The sequence below is a fragment of the Triturus cristatus genome, chromosome 3_1, assembly GCF_964204655.1.
Source record: "Triturus cristatus chromosome 3_1, aTriCri1.1, whole genome shotgun sequence".
Classification (NCBI taxonomy): domain Eukaryota; kingdom Metazoa; phylum Chordata; class Amphibia; order Caudata; family Salamandridae; genus Triturus; species Triturus cristatus.
Genome location: NC_140583.1, coordinates 916,774,545 through 916,797,270, shown reverse-complemented (window position 1 = coordinate 916,797,270; position 22,726 = coordinate 916,774,545). Strand labels below are relative to the sequence as shown.

The window sequence follows — 22,726 nt, the reverse complement described above, 5'->3', positions numbered from 1 at the left end:
GGAAACGCCTCTGGCTGCTTGTCAATCATTGCTGTCTCCCACCCTTTCCTAAGTAATCACAGGATGGGTGGGGTCAGGTGTTATGAGCAAAAATCACTGACCCCCACCCTGTGACCAATTGCGAATGGGTGGGATTACAGTGAATGCATTGTGTCCGCCTATGTAGAGATGGTAGGCAGACACACTTGAGTAAGTGATCTGACTGAAGGCAAAGCAGGAACAAGTCTCTCTAAATGACCGAGATTCCAGTTTTAAATTGGGATATTCCCTCCCTGGATGAGGAAGCCTCACTAGAAGCAAACAGGCGTTCCACAGCAGGAGTGATGGAGGATGTGTGGTGTAACGGCCAAAGCTGCAGACTTTGAAGCAGGCAATCCGGTTTGAATCTCTGTGCCACCTCAACATCCTGTGTTTCAAGGCAAATTAGTTAAGCTCCCCGTGTCTAAACCACAAAAATGTGTGTGGCCTTGAGCAATGCAACTGGTGCTGTAATACCTTTAGGTCGAGTTTCGCGCTTCATAAACCTATTCGGACTCAAAACTGTTCTGTGAACACATTTTCAGTGCAAAGTCGTTGCGTCATAAAAGGACACAACCCAATATTCTGTAGCTATTTTGTTAGCCTTTCACTTTTAGGTAAAACATTTAAAACGAGTACCTAAAATGAAAAATACATGCGACTTGAAAAACGAACATCAGGAATTAATGCTCAGTCAATGTGATCGGTGCACATGACTGAATAATCAGGCAGTCTCAGAATTGAATCCTGTGTTGCCCATAGTGGGTAATAAATAGTGACTTGCATATATATATGGCGCTATGAAGTCCCAGTCTGTGACTAAACATGCTGCGATTATGCGAGTCAAAATTGTAGTATCCAAAGTATAATTTAATGATGACTTTGGGGGACCTCTAGCTGAAAAGGATTAGGTGGGGTCTTCTGTACTGTCAAGCCATTGGAGAGCCAAAAAGTAAAAAAAAAAAACAGGCCACTGTGTGTTGTTGGCTAATTAGCAAATCTAAAGTCTTCTTGGGAACCAATATGTGTATGGCTTTAATTGATGAAATCCTTTGAAACTTCAAGGAGTCAAAGATATAGATAATGCAAGGATGCTACCAGGTGAGTTTTGAATTGTTTCCTAAAAAGGAAGCTTAGAAAAAAGGTGTGCACCAGGGACAAACTGATTGACTTTTACCAAAAATATATATTTTAAAAGCACTTTTTTTAAACGCATCTCTTTACACATTTTCTGGCATACTCTTCTCCCACCGAAGGACACTAATCTGGGGTGAGTTGATTGCACCAGGATTAGGTGTTTTAGTTGTACCCCAAATTGTCTGCAGAAGAGTGTGATGTCTGATGGTAAATGTGCTCTTTAGGATGCAAATGCAGTGCTGGCCAAGCCAGCAAGGTGTCCAGCCTGCTTCCTTCCCTCCAAGACACCAAAAAGCAAAATATAGTGTACAATGGGGGGCTGCAAGAGGCAGTCTGTGAATTCACCAGACTTTAACCTATCATGCAATGCGCATGTCACCTACTGGAGCCACCACTCCAAACTATGCTAGCACTCCATTTGCACCCTAAAGAGGCCAATTACCACCTGTCTCACTCTTCAGACAACATTTTAGGAGCAGCTAAGGTGCCTAAGCTAAGTTCAATCCATTCCCCACAGACTAAATGCCTTGAGTGAGCGGGGTGACTTGCAATTTAATGCAGAGATGGCACTAGAAAATGCATAATTTTACACCAGTTTTTGTTTCATGAGAACTTGAGAACTCGCATGCCAAATTTTTTATTGGTCTTACACCTTACCACTTTCAAATTGCACTGGCCGCCACTGGCATGGACAGCTCTATTTTACCTTTACTAACTCCATTCTCACCCTTTGAGGGTAAACAATCTAACAATGGAGTCAATGCCCATGCACACTATCACCGAAAGGAGGAGTCTCGTACCTCGTGACTGGAAAGACTTCTTCGAAGAAAAACAACTTGCAAACCTCCAGACCCAACACTAGATGCCAGGCGTATGCAAAGCATGTGAATCTACAGCTCTACGTGCCAAGAACAGATGCTTACTGGGTAAGTAACATTTTCCTTAACCTACAAAAAAAAGTTTACCAACAGACTTTATTTTGTGAATTCTAGGGGCAAAATATTTTGCAGTGTCTTAAGCACTTTTCTTTTTTTACGCTCCCTGTAGCAATCTGTTTTTACTGAATACAAAATCAGAAGCAGAAAATTACCGTACAAGTTCCCAAAACAGAACTGTTTCTCCAAGATAGTTTGTTGCTAAACTTATCTAGAATGTGTTCATGCGAATTCTAAGACCTTAATTTATTGTGTTTTTTTTTTTTTCTTTTGTTATTGCAAAGTGCATTTTCTAGAAATGTGAGTTATCTCTTGATACCATTTTTTGTCAGGAAATGACAATCCTAAATAGTCAAATGTAGTGACACCTGCCGAGCTGGTATGACCGTACTCTTGCACCCGGGTAGAAGAAATGCAAAGTGGTTTCAATGGTCTGTAATAATAGCTGAAGTTGGTAATTAACACTGTGCCCATGCAACCCGCCCCCTTTTCTTCCCTTCATTTTATCTCATTCCCCTGTGAACCTGTTTTTTTGTGTTGTAGTTCAGTTCAATCAAATTGTTTTATCTTTCCTTAATCATACCTTTCTCTTAATTACCCTAATGCATCCATACTTGGCTACACAATATTCTGTTAAACTATATTTTAGCAATGTAATTTTGTGGATTGGCATTTAAATCTCCAGTATCGGTCTCTAGCTGTAGACTAGTTTATATGGGCATCTTAATTCTTGTCTGGGAGTTGCTGTTCTTGCGTCAGTGTGGAATTGCACACTTCACAGCGGAGTCTTAAAATTGGTGTGGTTTCCCTTGTAGCCTTTATGAATTCAAGTGGTTCCTCTTGCTTGTTGGGAAATAAAAAAACATCCTCTCCATTTGGCTATTTTAAATAGTGTAGTGAAAGAAATAAATGGCTCTATAAATGCCTTGTGGACTCTTATGGTGACTTCAGTATGAAGATTGTAAACTACAATCCTCCATGCTGCCAGTCTTTAAAATAGTCTTCTGTCCTTGTGGCTCGAGACCTCATTGCCCGGACCTGAAAACCGGTTTGAATATATTTATTAGTACTTGAAGAAGAAACAAAGACCTTGTTCTGGTCATTATCGAACAAAAGAAAATCAGACTTTAATAGAATCGCTACAATATTAGAATGGGGATGAATAAAACAGCTAAACATCAAGCCACATACATGGGTTACACTATCAAATGGTGAGAATCTTTACAGTCATGACCTGCATACAGTACTTTTGTGGAGTCTCATGTATCTTGTCACATACAGGTTCAGTGAACATACACAAGATCTCATCCGTTCTTCATCCAGTTCTATGGTTCATGATATTGTGGGAGTGTAGATCTGTGAATCCTTGTCAGTCTATCTGTGTTCTCCCCCATGGTCCCATATTTTATTATATTTTTGAGGTCATCCTCTTGCCTTGTATACAGAATCTTCTGTATTCGTACACCAGTCCATATTTGTGTTCAATTTCTTCACTTTCGGCGGACACTGGAATCCCCATAACTGGACTACGCCTTGCTTTGCCACCATCATTACTGTATTACAAAAGAGATCATATTCAGTAAGGGTCTGGTCTCTCCAGGTGTCCAGCAGGGCCGGTTGCAGTGTGACCACTTTGTCAGTCCCCATAACCCCTGGGGGGGCTGTTCTGTACACCTCCCCAAAAAGGAACTGATCCCAGGACAGGACCATAATGTATGCAGCAATGACTCCTGCTGCATACAGTGACGAAGATCTCGATCAGTGATGGTGGTTCGCCCAATTCTGTACAGTTTAGTCCACATGAAGTATGCCTTTTGTAGACTCATGAGTTGCACCAGTATAAAGACAACCTGGTGCCTATTAGTGGGTATTGGCATGCCTCAGACTACTCCTTGTTGTCCAGTATACCCAGGTCATCCTCTCACCTTGCTTGCAAAGCAGTAAGGGGCGGCCTACTGTTGAGTAGTGTTCTACATATTTGGGAGACTGCATGCTTGTAGAGCAGACAGCTGGATTTGCATTCTAGGGGTGGCTCATCAGCTACATGTTCAAGCTGAGTTGTGTGCGCTCGGTGTGGCTAAGTTGGGGGTACCAAAAGTTTTGCGTGGTGGAAATCTTGTACTTCCTCTGGAGATCACCAAGGACAAACCCTAGGGTGCCCCATATTTCCCTTCTCTTCGAGGTTCCCAACATATTGCAGTCATGGAACCCCTGCAATCGCATGACCTCTAGAAGGATACCAGAGTCCTAGAGGGCTGTCTTAAGTGTTTGTCTCCCACAGCTCTATTTGCTTTCTTCCCCACTGTGGCGTTTGTGGTTGGGCCTCGGTCTTATCTGCCATTAGCGGTCTCCAAGGTAACCACGCTGTCAGTCATTCCTCGCCTGTCTGCTTTCAGGGATCGCTCATGTTGGTCTGTGAATGACCAGTCATTTAGCCTGTTGAGCTGGGAGACCCAATAGTATAAATAAAGGTCTGGGGGCAGGTGCAAGTCAGCCCTCATAACCCCATGCACTGGAAACAGCCATCCCAGAGCATTAGACTAGTGACCCCATCCACCCTCCAAAAGACGCTATCCTGAAGCTTGCATGGCATAGTCAGTAATACATGGAGAAAATTGGGTATTGTGACCATTCTTGAAGACGCCTGTCCGTCCCATGAGTGATAGGGGGGGGGGGGGGAGTGGTCTCCAGTGTTACATGTCTGCCTCGTATTCTTCTAGTATCCTTCCTAAGTTATTGTCTATAAAAACATGTAGGTAACCTGTCATTTGGATCCCCGGATTGCACAAACCTTCTGTCCATTGCAGGGCTTAACACCACTCTCCTTTGGGTTTTCACGACGTGAGGGGAAATATCACTTGATTTCCCAGACCTGTCTTTGACTTCCCTTTCTGCTGTCTACCCAGGCCAGCAGTTTATGTGCATTGTTACCCAACTTGTGCATGGTTTTCCTTGAAGCAGGGCCCGGCCTCCTCTTCCAAGGCTTGCATGTAGTCTTCCTGGGCCAGCTCCATAGCATGTCTTCCATGGGAATTCTGTGTAGTTCCTTTCCATGCATGATCGCCTTTCCTCAACTTCTTGTAACTTTTATTGATTTTTTTTTTTTTGCCTCATTTCGTCCAACCATAGCTATAAATTGACCTTGCACTATTGTCTAGTAGGCCTCCAACTGTTTCCTCTTGATCTACCCAGCCCTCATTTTCTTTAAAATAGGGTAGGGAACATGGTGACTGTGAGCTAAGCGGTCTTGGTCTCCCTATGAGCAGTGTTTTCTGGCGAGTGACTCCCCCCTTCATCCCCCACCTCCCTCTGTTACTTACCGATGGGAGGACGTTCATGTAGGGAAAGGGCTGCAGTGCAGTTGCAGCGGAGCTAGGTAGCCTGCGCTCGAGTGCCAAGCTACGATGGCAGTCAGCACAGGCTGCCTGGAAGGCAGTGAGATCCTCCCACAGGCTGCTCCACTGTCGTTCAGCCACCCAGAAGACTGCAGAGATTGGGAAAGAACTGGGATGCTGGGCGAGAAGTCCGTCCGGTGGGAAGCCCGTAAAGCCGCTGGAGAAGAGTCCGTGGTGTAGGGGCAAAATAATCTCGCTCCCTCAGGTCAAGGTAACCCCACTTTGCCTTACTTGTTGGGCAAAACTTTGTAGAAGGATTTGACAAAGGGAAGAGGTTGTGGGAGAAGAGTGTGTAATCCAGAAGAATCCCAGAATGGAAAATGTTAATACTACGTTGGTAGCCGGTAAAGATACCCGCCTAGTGACAAGTAGACGCTGGTAACGGGCCTGGCAAAGATCCTAGCAGCACATACCAGGTACCTACACAGAACCGATTCATTGTGTTGTGATTAGGTAATTAATTCTGTGGGGGTGTCATCAGCATCTTCAACAGATGACCGAGACAAGGGGTCTAAATGGTGGGTAGTAGGAGGAGCCTTTAATCTCCATCCTTCTAGATTTAAAAGAGGAGATATAAACAGGTTTAAGATATCAGAGGCAAACCAGACCGATACTTAAGCTTCCTGTTTTGCGTTAGCACAAAAATTGGAAGAAAATAGCAGTTCGAACTGGTGCACTAGAGGAAGGTCGTCCTGATGAGAAAAGATATTGCTAAAAATGCCACCGGTTTGAGCATGCTTTCTAAAGAGAACCTAGGATTAAGAGATGACCTGGAAAGGATCGAGAACCATTCACGAGGAGGGCACTAACATCAAGGCACTCATAATAACGGTGCTGAGAGATTCAGTTTTGAACGACAGGACAGATATTAATCTTAACCAAGAGATGCAGTGTGCACAGGGTCCCCCTATAAAAAACTCTCAAAGGCAGAAGCCAAGGAAGATCCTTGTGAATTTTGTCTCACTCTGTTAAGGCGGTACTGACTGCCTCCCTGAGAAATGGCCCATTCTCAGTAGGCAATTATTCCTTCTCTGTCAGAACGGATGTCTGTCGGGGAACGGATGTCTGTCGGGCAACGGATCAGAAGCAGTGGGAATTGGGCAAAAGAATGGAGGAGCTGCACAGGCTATGGGCAAAAGCACAACTGAAATTTCCCGCAATGCCCTGCATTATGTGGAATAACCAAATGCGTATCTACATGTAGGAAAGTGCCCCTTTTTGCATGGTTGCCCACCACTTTTTGCCTATTGCTGATGTACTTTGACTGAGTGTGCCTTGTGCTCCTGCCAGCCAGGTACCCAGGACCTATGTTATTTCCGTAAAAGCCCTAGCTGATTCCGTTTCCCTTAATGAAGATAAAACCCTAGAGGAAGTAAAGATCTATTATCAACATGGTCTCAAACACATTTCCTGGTTGGGTAGATTTGAAACAATCAAAATGATGCCCCTTTGGTTAACTTCTTATTAAGTATGCTACCCACTCGTCTCATCCCAGATTTCTTAGTTAAATTAGATAAAGCTGTTTCACACTTCCTCTGGATGAATAAAAAAAACACATTTAGCCTTAAGAAAATGAGAATGCCAACAAATGTCTGTGGTTGCAGGTTGCCCTGTTGGATCTCCTATGATGCAGCCTACCTGGCCTCACAGGGTTCACTGTGGTTTGAATTTAATACGCTGAATAAACCTATTTGTCTAAACGTTAACTCTTCCATCTGCTACCCCTTTCCCCTCACATCGACTTGTACTAGGTCATAGTTTCACTACGTCCAGCCCCATGCAATTTTTAAAGACACTGTCTCCACCATACTTACTGTAGATGCTGCACTGACAACTAACATTTGAAAATAGACTCTGAGGTCACTATGGCATAATAAAAAACTATGCATTCCTAACTTGCACACCATTTGACCAGTATGGACACAAAAAGGGATTGCAACGATATCAGACCTCTATGATTACTCCAAACCACTCATTTGCCTCCTTGCAACATAAAACAAAATCTCACTAACCTGGACGTCTAACTTAATTTAACATCTGAAAGAAACACGTTAGTTAGATTCCTCACCTTAGAATATCCCCAGGCGTCAGACTGGATCCGGAAGATTTTTCGTCAGCAATACCCCTTGCGCGTCGCTAGGCGTCGGCTGCGGCTCCGCGTCCGTCGGCGGCGTCGTGCGCCGGAATGACGTCGTCGGAGTACTTAGACGCCGCCCTCGCGCGCTGTCAGTTATTCTTTTTTCTGCACCAGTAAGCGCAGATCCGGGAGAGCTACCCCTTTAGTCAATTTTTGACTAACTTTTTTGACTCTTTTTGGTCAATTCTCGACTCTGGTGCCGGTAGGATGCCTGGTTTCAAGGCCTGCGACGACTGTCACCGACTGATGTCGGTGACCGATCATCACCGCCGGTGCCTGTACTGCTTGGGCCTCGACCACGACGCGGCGTCGTGCTCCGACTGTATGGCCCTGACCTCGAAAGCTAGGTGGGAGCGGTCCCGCAAGCTTCTCGAGCTTCGCCACTTGGCTCCGCGTCGCTCTCGATCCCGGTCCAGGAGGAGGTCAAAGAATCGGTCACGGAGCCGCACTCGACATCGTCACTCGTCTGGCTCGAAGTCTTCGGGTAAGTCGAGGCACTCCAAGAAGCGACACCGCTCTTCGCACCCCCTGGACCCTCGCCGGTCGCACTACTCGGCTGAGGGTCCGGGTGGTTCCACTGCGGAGCCGCGCAAGTCCCCATACCAGACGGTCCCTGGGACTGACGCGACGCCGCCGGAGGTCAGTGCCTTCCTCTCGGCCATGAGGAACCTGGCCCCGCTGTCGACGCCCACTGGCGCGCCTTCGGGCCCCGCGGACTCGACTGGGCGACCTCGCATGCCGGCGGCACCGGCCCCGACGCCGCAGGTCCCCGAGGGGCCCGAGCCTGGGCCCCCGTCGACGACGGTCGACCTCGTTACGCCTCCTCCGCCGACACCGATACCACCCCCGACGCCGGCTCCGGTCGACGTCGATCCCCGGTTCAGCCCCTGTCCGGTCCCGACGCCGATGCGGTGCCGCCCGACGCCGCTAGAGACACATATTGGCTATCGACCGGCTCCGATCATTCCTCCTGTTTACCAGGAATCGGATGACGGGGGCGACTGGGAGGGGTCTGATGACCCTATGGCCCTTCAGAGCCAACTTGCACAGGACTGGGCAGATGAACTGGGGGAGGCCAGTGGGTTGGATACCTCACCAGACACTGGATTCATCTCTCCTCCGACTGTGGCTTCGGAGGAGGGTGCAGCCTTTTCTGTGGTGCTGCGCAAGGCGGCCGAAGCCCTTGGGCTCGAGCTGCCTGCCGTGGCTGTGAGGACTAACATCCTCACTGAGGTGCTTCAGTCTGCCGCATGCTCCACTGAGCCTCTGCTGCCATTCAATGAGGCCCTCACTGACGTTCTGCAGGGCACCTGGTCCAAGCCCTCCACAGTCCCTCCTGTGGATAGGAACGTTGCCAGGCGCCACCGCCCTGCTCCGGGCGACCCCAGTTTTCTGTCCTAACCTCCCCCCCGAGAGTCTGGTTATCCAGGCCTCTACCTCCCAATCCTCCTTCCCGTCCGCTCCTCCGGACCGGGATTCCGAGAGACTGGAACAGTTTGGTAAGAAGCTGTTCTCTTCACTCAGTTTGGGCCTGCGGTCTTTGAACACCGCCTGTCTCTTGGACCGTTATTCCCACTCTCTGTGGGATGCGGTGGAGGACGTGCTGCCACTGTGCCCGGAGGAGGCCCGGGCGCGGCTTTCCTCGGCCCTGGCCGATGGGAGAGATGCAGCGCGCCATGCAATCCGATGTGGGCTTGACGCTACGGACTCGCTGGGTAGGGCAATTTCTACCACGGTGGCGCTTCGACGTCGCGCCTGGCTGCGGTCCACGTCCTTTTCAGGGGATGTCCAGAGCACCCTCATGGACATGCCTTTTGATGGCGCTCGCCTTTTTGGTGACAAAGTGCCAGTGCGCTGGCTCGCTTCAAGGACTCCCGGGCTACGGCCACGTCCTTGGGCCTCTCGGCCCCGCGGCCACAAACTTCCGCTTTTCGCTCCTTTCGTGGCCAAGGAAGGGGCTCCTCCTCACGTCCGCCTAGCCACCGGCCGCAGACCCAACCTGCACGCGGTCGCGGACGTGGGTTCCGCCGAGGCGGTACTGGAGGACGACGCGGTCAGTCCACATCCACCCCGGCAGCATCCGCCTCAAAGCCTTCCTAGTCCGAGCTTTCAGGCCCATTCCACGCCAGTGGGCGGCAGAGTTCGCCATCACCTGCTCCACTGGCGGTCCATCACCTCGGACAGGTGGGTGCTGCAAATCGTCCGAAGGGGCTACTCCCTCCCCTTCGAGACGACCCCTCCAGCCATGCCACCGCAGCACCACCGTATCTCGGGGGATCATTTGAATCTTCTCCACGAGGAAGTTTCGGCCCTCTTGGCCAAGGGGGCCGTCTAGTGCCCAGAAGTAGGTCGTGGTGGTTATTCTCACTACTTTCTGGTTCCCAAGAAGGGCAAAGGGGGCCTACGCCCTATCTTGGACCTCCGGAACGTCAATGCCTTCCTCCGGAAGGAACAGTTCAAAATGTTAACTTTGGCTCAGGTTCTAGCTGCCCTGGACCCTGGAGACTGGATGGTAGCGTTGGACTTGCAGGACGCATATTTCCACATCCCCGTCCTGCCGGCCCACCGGCGTTACCTGCGGTTCACGGTGGGTCAGGAGCACTTTCAGTTTACCGTGCTCCCCTTCGGCCTTACCAGTGCCCCTCGGGGGTTCACGAAAGTGATGGCGGTGGTCGCAGCTCATCTGCGCAGATCAGGGGTTCCAGTCTTCCCCTATCTCGACGACTGGTTGTTGAAGGCGGGCTCGCCCCAGGCAGTCGTCTCCCACCTCCCACCTCCAGACTACGGCGGATCTCCCGCATTTGCTGGGGTTTTCCATCAACGTGCCGAAGTCACACCTGAGCCCCTCTCAGAAGCTCCTTTTCATCGGAGCGGTTCTCGATTCGGCACAGTTCCGGGTTCATCCACCGGAACAGCGGGTCCGGGAAATTCAGGCCCTGATTCCCATCTTTCGGCCTCTATCCTGGGTTTCGGTCAGGCTAGTGTTGCGGCTTCTGGGGCTGATGGCCTCCTGCATCCTACTAGTGCATCACGCCAGGCGGCGCATGCGGGCTCTGCAGTGGGACCTGAAGTTTCAGTGGGCCCAGCATCACGACAACCTGTCCGACCATGTCTTGATCTCGGAGGGCACTGCACAGCAGTTGCAGTGGTGGCTCACGGACCGCGATTGGGTCACGGGCAAGAGCCTCTCCCTGTCGGAGCATGTCGTAGTGACGGATGCGTCCCTCCTGGGATGGGGTGGCCATATGGGAGAGGCGGAGATCAGAGGCCTCTGGTCTCCGGCGGAGTCTCGCCTCCACATCAACTTGTTGGAGCTGAGAGCGATCCGACTTGCACTGAAAGCCTTCCTTCCCTCTGTCCGGGCAAGTGTCGTGCAGGTGTTCACGGACAACACCACCACCATGTGGTATTACAACAAACTGGGCGGGGTGGGGTCGTGGACCCTTTGTCAGGAGGCTCTGCGCCTCTGGACATGGCTGGAACACCAGGGCATCACCCTGGTGGTTCAACATCTGGCGGGCTCTCAGAATGCCAGAGCAGACGAACTCAGCCGCCGGTGCATGATGGATCACGAATGGCGTCTGAACTCCGAGGTGGCGCAAGGTCTCTTTCAGCAGTGGGGAGAGCCTTGGTTAGATCTATTCGCCACCGAAGAGAACGCGCAATGTCAGCAGTTCTGCGCGTTGGAATTTCCAAGGCGGCACTCGCTCGGCGACGCTTTTCATCGCGAGTGGAGTTGCGGTCTGTTGTACGCCTTTCCGCCTATACCACTTCTGCCCAGAGTGCTGAAGAAGATCAAGCGCGACCGGGCCCAAGTCACCTTGGTGGCTCCGGATTGGGCACCAAGGTACTGGTATCCCGAGCTACTCAGTATGTTGACCGATCCTCCGATACGTCTGCCCCTTCGGGAGGATCTTCTGTCGCAGCAGCAGGGGATGGTCCTCCACCCGAACCTGTCCAGCCTCCACCTCCATGCGTGGAGATTGAGCGGCGGCAGTCGATGTCATTTGACTTGCCTCCTGAAGTCTGTGATATCATTCTGGCAGCCAGGCGTCCCTCCACAAAGACTGTATACGCCTGCCGGTGGAACAAATTTGTGGCATGGTGCACAGCAAAGAATGTGGATCCCCTTTCCGCCCCTCTTTCTGACGTTCTCTTTTTTTCTTTCTTTGGCCTGGCAGGGCTCTGCCCTGGGCACCTTGAAAGGTTATCTTGCTACTCTCTGCCTTCTGACGGCTTCCACATCAGCCCTCTCTTTTCAAGACCCCTGTAGTGTCACGCTTTCTTAAAGGCATTACTCACACGTTCCCTCCTGTCCCTTTCGTAATGCCTCAGTGGGACTTGAATCTTGTCTTGACATTCCTGATGTGCGCTCCCTTTGAGCCTCTTCACAATTGTCCTCTTCGTCTTCTAACTCTTAAGACTGCTTTCCTGGTAGCCATCACCTCGGCTAGACGGGTGAGTGAGCTCCAGGCTCTATCGTCCAAGCCTCCTTTTCTATCTGTTCATCCGGACAAGGTTGTCCTTCGGCCTCGTCCTTCCTTTCTACCGAAAGTGGTGACCCCCTTTCATCTTGGGCAGTCTGTCACCTTGCCCACCTTCTTTCCGCCTCCGCATCCTTCCAAAGAGGAAGAGCGGCTCCACCGTCTGGACCCAAAACGTGCGCTCTCCTTTTATTTGGACCGCACTAAACAGTTCCGAGTGGACGACCAGCTTTTCGTTGGCTACGTGGGTGCAAAGAAGGGAAAAGCTGTACACAAACGGACCATCTCCCGGTGGGTCGTTTTGTGTATAAAAATCTGTTATTCCTTGGCAAAAAAGGAACCGCCTGTTGGGCTGCGCGCCCATTCTACTCGGGCCACAGCGGCTACTACTGCTTTGGGACGGGGGGGTCCCTTTGCAGGACATCTGTCAGGCGGCAACGTGGGCTTCGCTGCACACGTTTGCCAGGCATTATTGCCTGGACAGCCAAGTCCGGAGGGATGGCTTCTTTGGCCGTTCTGTCCTCCAGGACTTTCTGGTGTGATCTTGGTTCGCAGACCCACCACCGGGGTTGGTATTGCTTGGGTATCTATTCTAAGATGAGGAATCTAACTAGCGTGTTTCTTTCAGATGAACAAGTTACTTACCTTCGGTAACGATGTATCTGTAAGAAACATTAGTTAGATTCCTCACCGACCCACCCATCCTCCCCGTTCTGCGAACTGACATCTAGGGTTAAGGCTATCCCTTTCAGGGTCCTAGAATTTTAAGGCACCAGTGTCTGTATCTTGCATGGCTCTGCGTTACTGGCGCGGATGGCTATGTACAAGAACTGACGTCAGCGCGCGAGGGCGGCATCTAAGTACTCAGACGTCATTCCGGCACACGACGCCGGACGCGGAGCCGCAGACGACGCCTAGCGACGCGCAAGGGGTATTGCTGACGAAAAATCTTCGGGATCCAGTCTGACGCCTGGGGATATTCTAAGGTGAGGAATCTAATGTTTCTTACAGATACATCGTTACCGAAGGTAAGTAAGTTGTTCTTCAGGCCAAGATATTCAAGCTGCCCCCTTCTCAGCTCATCCCTAATACAGCAATTTCAACTGATCCTACTAGGTGGTCATGTGGCCTCAAAAATCTATTAAACACTTAGCTCCCTCAAAAAACCCACACCAAACCCACACCACTCGCCCCTAGTGCAAAAGTGGACTCCTATATACAGCCAAAAACCTTGCACCTGTGCTAAGGTAGGATCACACTCAACACAAACTGATTCCCTCCCTAACCCATAGCAGATTTTTTTTGCAGCACAATGCATGTATCTGACCACAGCAAAACTGTTTAAATTAAAATTGAAGGACGCCAATACATGCTGGGCATGCGACTCGTCCCCTGGTGACAAAGAGCAGTATGTTCTTCTCTTGCCCTTGTTACGGAGAAATTTCAAAATAGCGATTCTGCTTCTGTAGGAAAGTTGGTTTCTGTTGCAGTAACCCCTCCATTTCTGCCAGATTTCTGATGCACTTTGACATGTTCCCTGGGTCCCTGCCAATCATGTTCCTGTGGTGTTTCCTAAAACTGTACCTTTTTACCTCCATTTGGCACCTCTCTGGCCGCATGCAAGTCCCTTGTAAAAGGTACCAAGGGCACTGTGACCAGGGAAGGCCTCTAATGGATTGTGCCACCCTTAGAGGTCCTGTACCTTAACTCTCTCCCTCCCATGGGTGTTTTGGTGCAGAGAAAAGTGAATAGTCGACATGGCACAGAAACCTGTGTGCCTTGCTTGCCACCCACTGCCTATGGTGTAGGTAAGACATCCCTCTAGCTGGGTGCACTATACCACTGGTGAGGGTACTGTTGCATAAGCACTGTACCCCTACAGTGTCTATGTCCATTCTTAGACATTGCAAGTGCGGGTAAGTCATAATGAGTATATGGTCTGGGAGTTAGTCATTACGAACTCCACATCACCATAATGGCTTTACTGAATGCTGGAAAGTTAGGTAGCAAGCTTCTCGGCATAATGAACCCACACTGATGCCAGTGTGGGTTTTATTATACCATGCACTCAGAACATCTTAAGACTTGCCCCCTGAAAAACGACCAGCCTCTGGTAGGTTCCCTGACTTTTCAACACCGGCCTGCCACCACGCGATTTGTTTCTGAACCCCTGTGGTGGAAACCTTTGTTGCCTGGGCGCAGAAACGAAGCCTTACCTTGGCAGAGGTGGTCACACCTCCCTAGATAAGGGTGAGCCATATGTGGCAGGGGAGCTTCAAAGGCCTTGCCGCCTTTGTAACGTGAGCCCCATCCTCTCCTGCTATCTGGAGCAGGCCCTTTTCCTGTCTCACCCCCTTTTCAGTGGGAGGACAGGCAGAAAAAATTAGAACAGCTCTGGTGTGCCCACCTATGCCAACCCTACCTCTCCAGTGGGGGAAGCGAGGTTAAGACCTCTCTTCAGTGCCCAACATCTTGCAGATTTCAGGCACTCTCCAATCAGTGTTTGGGATTGTCCACTCCCCCACGTGTGGTGAGCACACCAAGGGTGTAGTCACCCTAAGCTCAGTAGCCCATTGGCTACTGACCTTGACCTCTAAAACATCCCGTAAATGCAGAATTTAGGGAACCAAGAATGCAGATTCCCTCAACCTACGAAGATGAAGGACAGAAGACGACACCCAGCTGTTGAGACTGCAGAGAACTGACTTGGCCCCAGCCCTACCAGCCCGTCTGCAGTTTCCAGAATTCCTGTGCCAAGTCTCCTTATCCTGCAGCCAGCGACCTCCAGAACTCCTGCGAAGACTGAGTGCCTTCAACAAAGACCGGATCTCCTGTGAACAGCAGCCCTGTTGAAAAGAATGTCCAAAGAGAACCTGCTGAAGACAAAAAAAAACGACGCCTGGAACCACCACAGCACCCAGCGCCTTGTGCCAGAGTCAGAGTGGCCCACCGGTCCCAAGTAGGTCCCCCAGTGCTCCAGAGTCAGAGTCCACCATGGTTTGACCCCTCCAGGACTCCCTGAAGTCACCTGCAGCCTATGAATGGGGACCACCACCCCCTCCCCCCTAAACTGCGAGTGACCCGGGAAGGTGAAAGCGGACCTCAAAAGACATCCCTGCAGCCGGCTGCTCTGCTACCTGGAGAGGAGGACCTGAGGTGCACTTACGTCCCTGAACCCTCCAACTTACCTGCCCAGCTGTTCCTCCCGGAAGACTTCCTGGACCAAGCTTGCAGCCAAAATCCAAAACCGGCAACTCCCATTGAAAACAGGTCACCCAAATCAGCACTCTGAACCCAGCTGCCCATGTGCTGCTGTGGGTGCCCCTTGTGTGCGAACTTGGATCCCCCTTTGCCCTGAGCTATACTCCAGGAGCTTTGCTCCCGCGTCCAAGTGGCGTGCCCGTGAGCAGCCACCAATCCTCCATTGGATAACATTGGGCCTCAGCACTCTGCACCCGGCCACCCTAGTGCCTCTGAGGGTGTTCTGTGAGTGCATCCTTGACCCTGGCAGAACCCTGGTTATAACCCCAGAAACCCAATTCCCACAACCAAGTACTTATCTTTAAACCGATTACTTCATTTCCTCCCATAAGATTGCATTGACTGCTTTTCTCTGAAAAAAAGTGTGGAGTTGGAAATTGTACTTCAGAACTTAAGAATCTGTAGGTTTACAAAAACTGACTTACTTATATTTTATCCAGGAAATGTCCCAGTGTGATATCTAGGTATATCACACTGAGTAGAAAAAGTAATCTGAAAAGTAATCACAAAGTAATTGACAAGTAACTAAAAAGTAATTTAAACTGTTTCTGAACATTAGACCTTCCTGGCTCTACATTCAATTGCATTCAACTGTATTATCGGAAAATTTTTACCACCAAGTCTGGCTTGGTTGTAAAAATAAAATGCAACAAATTATACAAAACAATTGGTCAGAGTTAAGTCTTTGAGTGTGTAAAATCATGTCTTGCCTGAGTGTACAATAAAAGCTTAACATTACCCTCTGATCAAGCCTTACTGATCGCCCACACTACCACAAATGGAGAGTAAGGTATTATCTACTTTTACCTCTGTAAGCCTTTGGGGATCCCCTGGACTCTGTGCACACTTTCTTATTTACCAAACTTCCAAGTTTTCAGTAAAGCCGTTATGGTACTGTGGAGTTCGTAAACTTCCAGCACCATATACTCTTAATGGCATTACTGCACTTACAATGTCTAAGAATTGGCCTAGACACTGTAGGGGTACGGGGCTCAACGACCTGTATCCTCACCACTGGTATAGTGCACCCACCTAGAGGGGTGGCTGACCTATGCCAGGGCAGTGGGTTGTAGGCATGGCACACAGGGATGTGTGCCATGTCGACTCTTCACTTTGTTCTGCACCAAAACACGCAGCCTGCAATGGCAGTGTGTGTGTGTAAAGGCACAGGGCCTCTAAGGGTGGCACATTAAGTGCTGCAGCCCTTAGAGGTCTTCCCTGGTCACAGTGCCCTTGGTACCCATGGTAACTTTTACAAGGGACTTGCATGTGGCCAGAGAGGTGCCAATTGGAGGTATAAGGTACCGTTTTGGTAAAGGACACAGGTCTTGGGAACCTGATTGGCAGGGACCCACATCAAGTCAAAGTGCATCAGTACTCTGGCCAACAGTGGGGGTAGGTGTTACTGCAACAGAAACCCAGCATCCTACACTCGTATAATGTGTACATCTTGCATATATGCTTGTTTACCTACAATAAGACTCCAATCTCTCCCACAACTCGAGATGCCAATCTGCTGCTGTACTCTATGGATAACCGCTTTTGAGGTATTCTACTAAGGATTATAGGTGCAACATTGATGTACCCAATATGTATATGGTAAATGTTTTAACTTCATCTTTTCTTCACTCCTTGTTGTTTTCTGTACCGTTTTTGCTCAATTAAAAATAAATTCAAACGTTTGGAACTTAAGGCTATTTTGTTGGACTTGTAACTATCATAGTTTTAATGCTTTGCTTACAGCCTCCTTATGGAAGACTCTGAAGAGGATGAAGGTGATATCTGTAGAATTTGTCAAATGGGAGCTTCAACATCAAGTAACCCTTTAATAGAGCCATGCAAATGTGCTGGAAGTCTCCAGTATGTACACCAGGATTGCATGAAGAAATGGTTGCAAGCAAAAATAAATTCTGGTAAAGATTTCTTAAACATTTCAACTATTTTAATCGAGTATGTGAAATGTATGTGATGAAATGCTATCGATATTTATGAACACTCAAATAGCTCCACCTTGGTGCAGGGTCCCTGAATAGAGATCATATTCAAAATATCAATCAGATTAGTGCTAAGTGTTTGTCATCAATCCTTTTTCTTTTAAATTCTAAAACTGTATCGACTTTGTAAAATAATCTAGGATCTAACTCCTAAAGGCATTTGGCAGCTGGAGAGTCACATATTGCCTGTAGTGACTGTTGCTCAGTTAGTATATCTGCTCTTCAATACAAGATGGCTTTACTGCAGGACCATTCTTAAAATAGTTGAGGTTAAAACTGCACATGTGTTTGAAATTAAGTCTGAATTGACTATTTTCAAGGGAAGGTAATGGCCGAATGGTCATTACTTAGTTCTTAAATCGGGTTTGTTCCACAGTTGTTCAGGAATTTTATTGAGTGCACCATGAATAGAAGTGCTTGCTAATGCAGACTGTGCTTTATTGGAATATTCCACTAGTTCCAGTGACGTACAGATGTTCTAAAGGAATGTGTTTTCTTTTGGATATTTGTACCTGCAGATTCCTCACCTCATGAATCTCCTCCAAGCACCAGACGGGATCTGGAAAGCTTAGCATTAGGTCGCTTGCACCGACAATTGATGCTGTTGGCACCATTGCTTCAAGTCCACTCAAACAACTCTCCAGATGGGACTTCACTGAGGGATATATGGTGCCACCTTGTATTGTTAGTTATTTTCCCTGCGCCCTTGATGTGAGTCCTCTGTGCTCGGTTATACATTTTTCTACCATTCTAAAGTATTTTGAGGCACGGTGCGTCCGATTTCTGGCAGTTAAGCCTCTTTTCAGTTTTTTATCATTTAGTATTTTTTCACGAGGGGGTTTGAGTTCTGAGCCATCTTGGACCCTGTTTGGTTTGGGCCTTTGTCTCTTTAGACTCGGGTGAATGGACATTGTACCCCTTAGATGGACCGTGCAGAGAAGGTAGCTGCATTAAGCTCTCATGATAATATCAAGGGAAATTTTCCTTGTCCCACTTCTTAATAAACTCCACTGGCTCCCTGTGAGAAAGCGGGTGAAATTAAAGATCGGCTGCATTGTTTATAAAGCCCTTAATGGTCAGGGGCCTTCCTACTTGTCCGACAAACTCATCAAGTACACTCTCTCGCGACCCCTTTGATCAGGGTTTGTACTCCTAGAATTAAAAATTAAAAAGGCTTGCAAGGGTGGCAAAGCATTTTCACATCTTGCCCCAACTTTGTGGAACAAACTGCCCCTCCAGCTCCGCGATTGCCAGAGTCTCCCTCTATTCAGGAAACATTTAAAAACCTTTCTTTTGAGTCCCTTGGGTCTGGCTGCAGCACTCAATCCCAAGCGCAGAGATTCCCCTCTTGGGGTGATTCAGCGCTATAGAAACTAATAAATATAAAATATCATCCTGTGACCTCTTCACATCTTTCGTTGGGAGGTGTTTCTCCTATCAGACATTGCTATCAACCTCTAGACAGGCAATGTTTTAAAGTTTACACAACGCTCTAAACTCCTCACCTTTGGGCTTCCTGGCGCCATGCAGGTAGGAGTTTAAACCCGATTTATTTACAAAAATCCTTCTGTCTGGCCCGGCTTCTTCCTAGCCCTTGCTGCCTTTTAGTGAGGCACTGATGAAACCAGTCGGCATACTTGGAATACACAAACCTCTGCTTTAGTGGTCGTCATCTCCAGGTGATAGTATTGTCAATAATCTAATCCAGTGTCTGAGACTCTGGTGAGACAAACCTGTTTTGATCACAAGGTTGTTGACTCCCCTCCATCTAGGTCTTCACTTATTTCATCAGACGTTGATTAGATGCGATGGGGGGGACAAAATGTCTTGTTTAATAGTAATGCTGTCAGTTGATCTGCTTCTACCATTCTCTTCGGATGATGGTGGTCCAGCTCCTTCTATGTACTGTGAACTACTTAAGTGGGTCATCATTGATCTGGAGTTGCTTAACACCTTCTTGAGTCTAGCTGACTTGCTTTTTGATGGCTCCCCTATTTTCGAAGCTGGAGTTGAGAAGCTCCTGAAAGTGCAGACAGGTGCATGTTCCTGCCCAATCTAGTTCGCTGGCTTAATTTGTGAGGAAATTATGTGGGCTGATTGGTCAACAGCTAGGCCATAGTACATGTTCCACAAAAGTGTCACCTTAGACTTCATGTTGGGTTCTAAAGTGGTGTTTTGTCTTTGACCTGAAGCATGTTGTGTAGTGTAATGAAGGTAGGTGGTACAACAGGGAAGACTTCAACAGCTGCTTTGGAATTACATTTCAACCTGAGGTTTATAAAGAGTTCCAGATGCGAGGCAGGGATACTGCCTGTAAAATCTGTTTGTGTGAGAAACTGCCCATCTCTTATAAGTTTCCCCAGTGAAGTAGCCCTATCTGATTTTGAGATGTGCCTTCCCAGAGACTCATGTGTTCTAGACAACAGGGGGTGGTATTCAAGAGGCAGAGAGGAGTATATAAGGCATTTTCCCACTTTATGGAAAAGTCTCTGCCATGCCGTTGTGGTACAAGTGTCTGTAGAAGTGGACATATATAAAGTACGAAACATTTAAGTAATGAAAAAAAGGACCCTGTGAGGGACATCCGGAGAGTGGGTGGAGCCGTCCTTGACAGAGCGAGGGTTTTAGGGAGAAGTGGAACCAGTTCCCCATCGTATGCATAGGGTGGGCAGAGACGGGTCAATGTAGCAGACTAGGATATATGTTCATATGGTGGGGAGATGCTTGAGGGTAATGCGAGTAAGGGGCAAGGACGGGCTGAAAGGCCACCACTGCTTACTGTAGAATAGTCTGGTTCCACTCATTCCGGAGCAGATGGCTGAGGTAGCCCTAGATGAAGTGCCTGACTGGGCCTCACTTGATTCTTGAGTTGGTAGCCTGCATAGGAATTCTAGCGCCTGCTGTGGGGGTGGTGAATACATGCAGTCAGCCTTGTGCTGTAATACGAAGTGGGGCCGGTAAAGCATGGTGCAGGGAATGAAAGCATAATGGAGGCGCTGTATAACTGGAAGCTACTTGTGACGCCTCTCTTGGACTGCAGCCGTTTAATCTCAAATAGTGAGATGGTATTGCTGTTGAACGTCTGGGACCTCTTCTCTTGAGCCAATCTGAGGGCAGTATTGTGGTTACAATAATTTAACAGATTATGCAAGCAGGAGCTTCCAGTGTAAACCGCGTGGCCAGTATGCGATGTACGCGTTCCACAATGAGTAGACCAGGTAACGATTCTTCACCAAAGAGGGAAATTAGCTGTCTCTTGGTATAATCGTCAAGGCTGCCAGTGTTGGTGGCCCTCCGAAAATTCAGATTTTATTACTTTGAGACTAGATCTTTGTTCTTGGCCACAATCACCTGAAGGACTCTTTCCATGTTTAGGAGTTGCCCCCAAGGGTAGAAACAGTATCTTTCACCTTAGAAAATGCGTTACTCGATCTCCTGCATCCGGCTGTCATGCTTTTCTAGTTTACAAGCAACATTGGCCATTCTACTTCTACCCCCCCCCCCCCCCCCCCCCCCCCCCGAGTCGGGCTCTGCACCTGAGCCGATAGAACTGTATGTGTTTGATGCGGGGGCTGCCCATCACCCACTACTCCAGGGGGTACTTGAAGATCACCGCCTGACCCCCCGTGCTCTAACAATAAGGGGGGGGACGGGAACTAAGGCAGATCCAATGTTACCAGATGAGGTGACACAGGATAATGGGGGGGCTTCCAAGCAAGTCGAGTCAACAGACAAAATCTGCGATTCAGAGATGGAGGACCTCATAAGCTCAGGGGAAAGTGTAGGGGCATGTGTATGGGCATGTACAGGGACAGAGGGCAAGGGACCAGGGCAGGGAGTATAGACCAAATCACCCATTATAGGCTGCGGAGAGGAAAATTGCAGGAGAATCGGAGGAGAGACGGGGGTAAAATTTGTCTGGTTATTAGGGGGCGGAGAGGAAAGGTCGGAGACTGAAACGGGAATAGGCTCTAGTGACGGTGACGGTGCTGAAGAATAATCTTGACTACCCACATGGATGTCCTCACCTTCAGGTTGGAGGGTAGTGGCAAATAGTATATCAGGGCTTTTCCCAATGTTAAGCAGTTGGGGGACCGCTTTGAAGTAAGAGCGCAATGAGGGTGTAATCTTTGAATTCGAATCTAGAACAGACTTTCCTGACTTTCCTGACCTTACAACCCTATCAGCCTTATAAGCTCTCTTACTCTTACCCTTCACCTCTGATTGGCAGCCATCAACAGGCCTCGCATGTTTTGGGAGCCGGACCACCTCAAGAGTCCCCAGTTGTCCTTGCCTCATCTCTACCTTTTTTACCTGCTCCCTCTCTGGAGCAAATGTTTCGGTCTCTCTCAGCTGATATTAAACGTGGCTTTGAAGAATCAGCTGCAATTCAGAGAGAGATCAAAAGCTATTGTGAGGCATTGGCTAGTAAAATTGATGGGCTCACCACGAGAACTATTGCGCTAGAAGAAGCGGTTGGCGGCTTATCTTTGAATCTAGATATTGCGAGGGATGAGATAGTGAGTCTCAAGAAGGAAGACGTTTCAATTGCTGAGAGGATGGAGACTTTGGAAAACCATGCCAGGCGTAACAACATCCGGCTTTTGAATATTCCTGAGGGAATTGAAGGTTCTGACGTCAAAGGTTTCATTGTTCCCCTGTTAGTTTCTTCTTTATCGCTGGGGCTATCTGAAGAAGAAATAGCTAATGATATTCAACGGGTCCATAGGGATCCTTTCAGACGAAATGCCCAAAGATCAAAACCGAGGCGGATCCTTGTGAATTTCCACACATACACTATAAAGGAGCAGATTCTTAGTGCAGCTTTAAAGCTGAAGTCCCTGGTCTATAAAGGTTTCACATTTCAGGTACGATCTGACTTATCTAGAGTGACACTTGAAAAGCAGTGGGAGTTGGGCAAAAGGATGGATGCATTTCGGAAACATGGTGCCACCGTTCAGCTAAGTTTTCCTGCGATATTGAAGGTCATGTTGAATAACAAAATGTACAATATCCGCACTGCGCAGGCTGCTGATGAATTGTTATCTACCCTCCAACAGGGGCGCAACGGGTGGCCCTTCCTGAGCACATATCTATAGTTGATCTCCTTCTGATTCGTAATATAATATAACCCACTACCAGGAAAACAATAAAAAGAGATAAATGGAAGGTTAAATAAAAAATAAAAATAAATAAATAATAAATAAAAGGGAGGTGAGAGAGAAAAGAAAAAGGGAGAGGGAAGGAATGAGAGAAGAAGAGATAAATTAAAAAAAAAAAGAGCGGGTAAATAAAGGGTTTAAACTTATGGAGGGGGGAGGAAAAAAATAAAAAATGAATAATAAATAAAAAAAAAAAAAGGGAA

General features: G+C 48.3%; 1 protein-coding gene across 4 annotated transcripts in view; it reads left to right on the top strand.

Annotated features, from left to right (window-relative positions):
• MARCHF7 (membrane associated ring-CH-type finger 7) overlaps nucleotides 1–22,726 on the top strand; it is a 398,067-nt gene that overhangs the window by 195,826 nt on the left and 179,515 nt on the right. For all 4 annotated transcript variants that reach the window (XM_085645470.1, XM_085645468.1, XM_085645467.1 and 1 more), the window contains one exon: nucleotides 17,111–17,280. In XM_085645470.1, coding sequence (XP_085501596.1) covers nucleotides 17,111–17,280 — 170 coding nt within the window. The remainder of the gene's footprint in view (nucleotides 1–17,110; nucleotides 17,281–22,726) is intronic.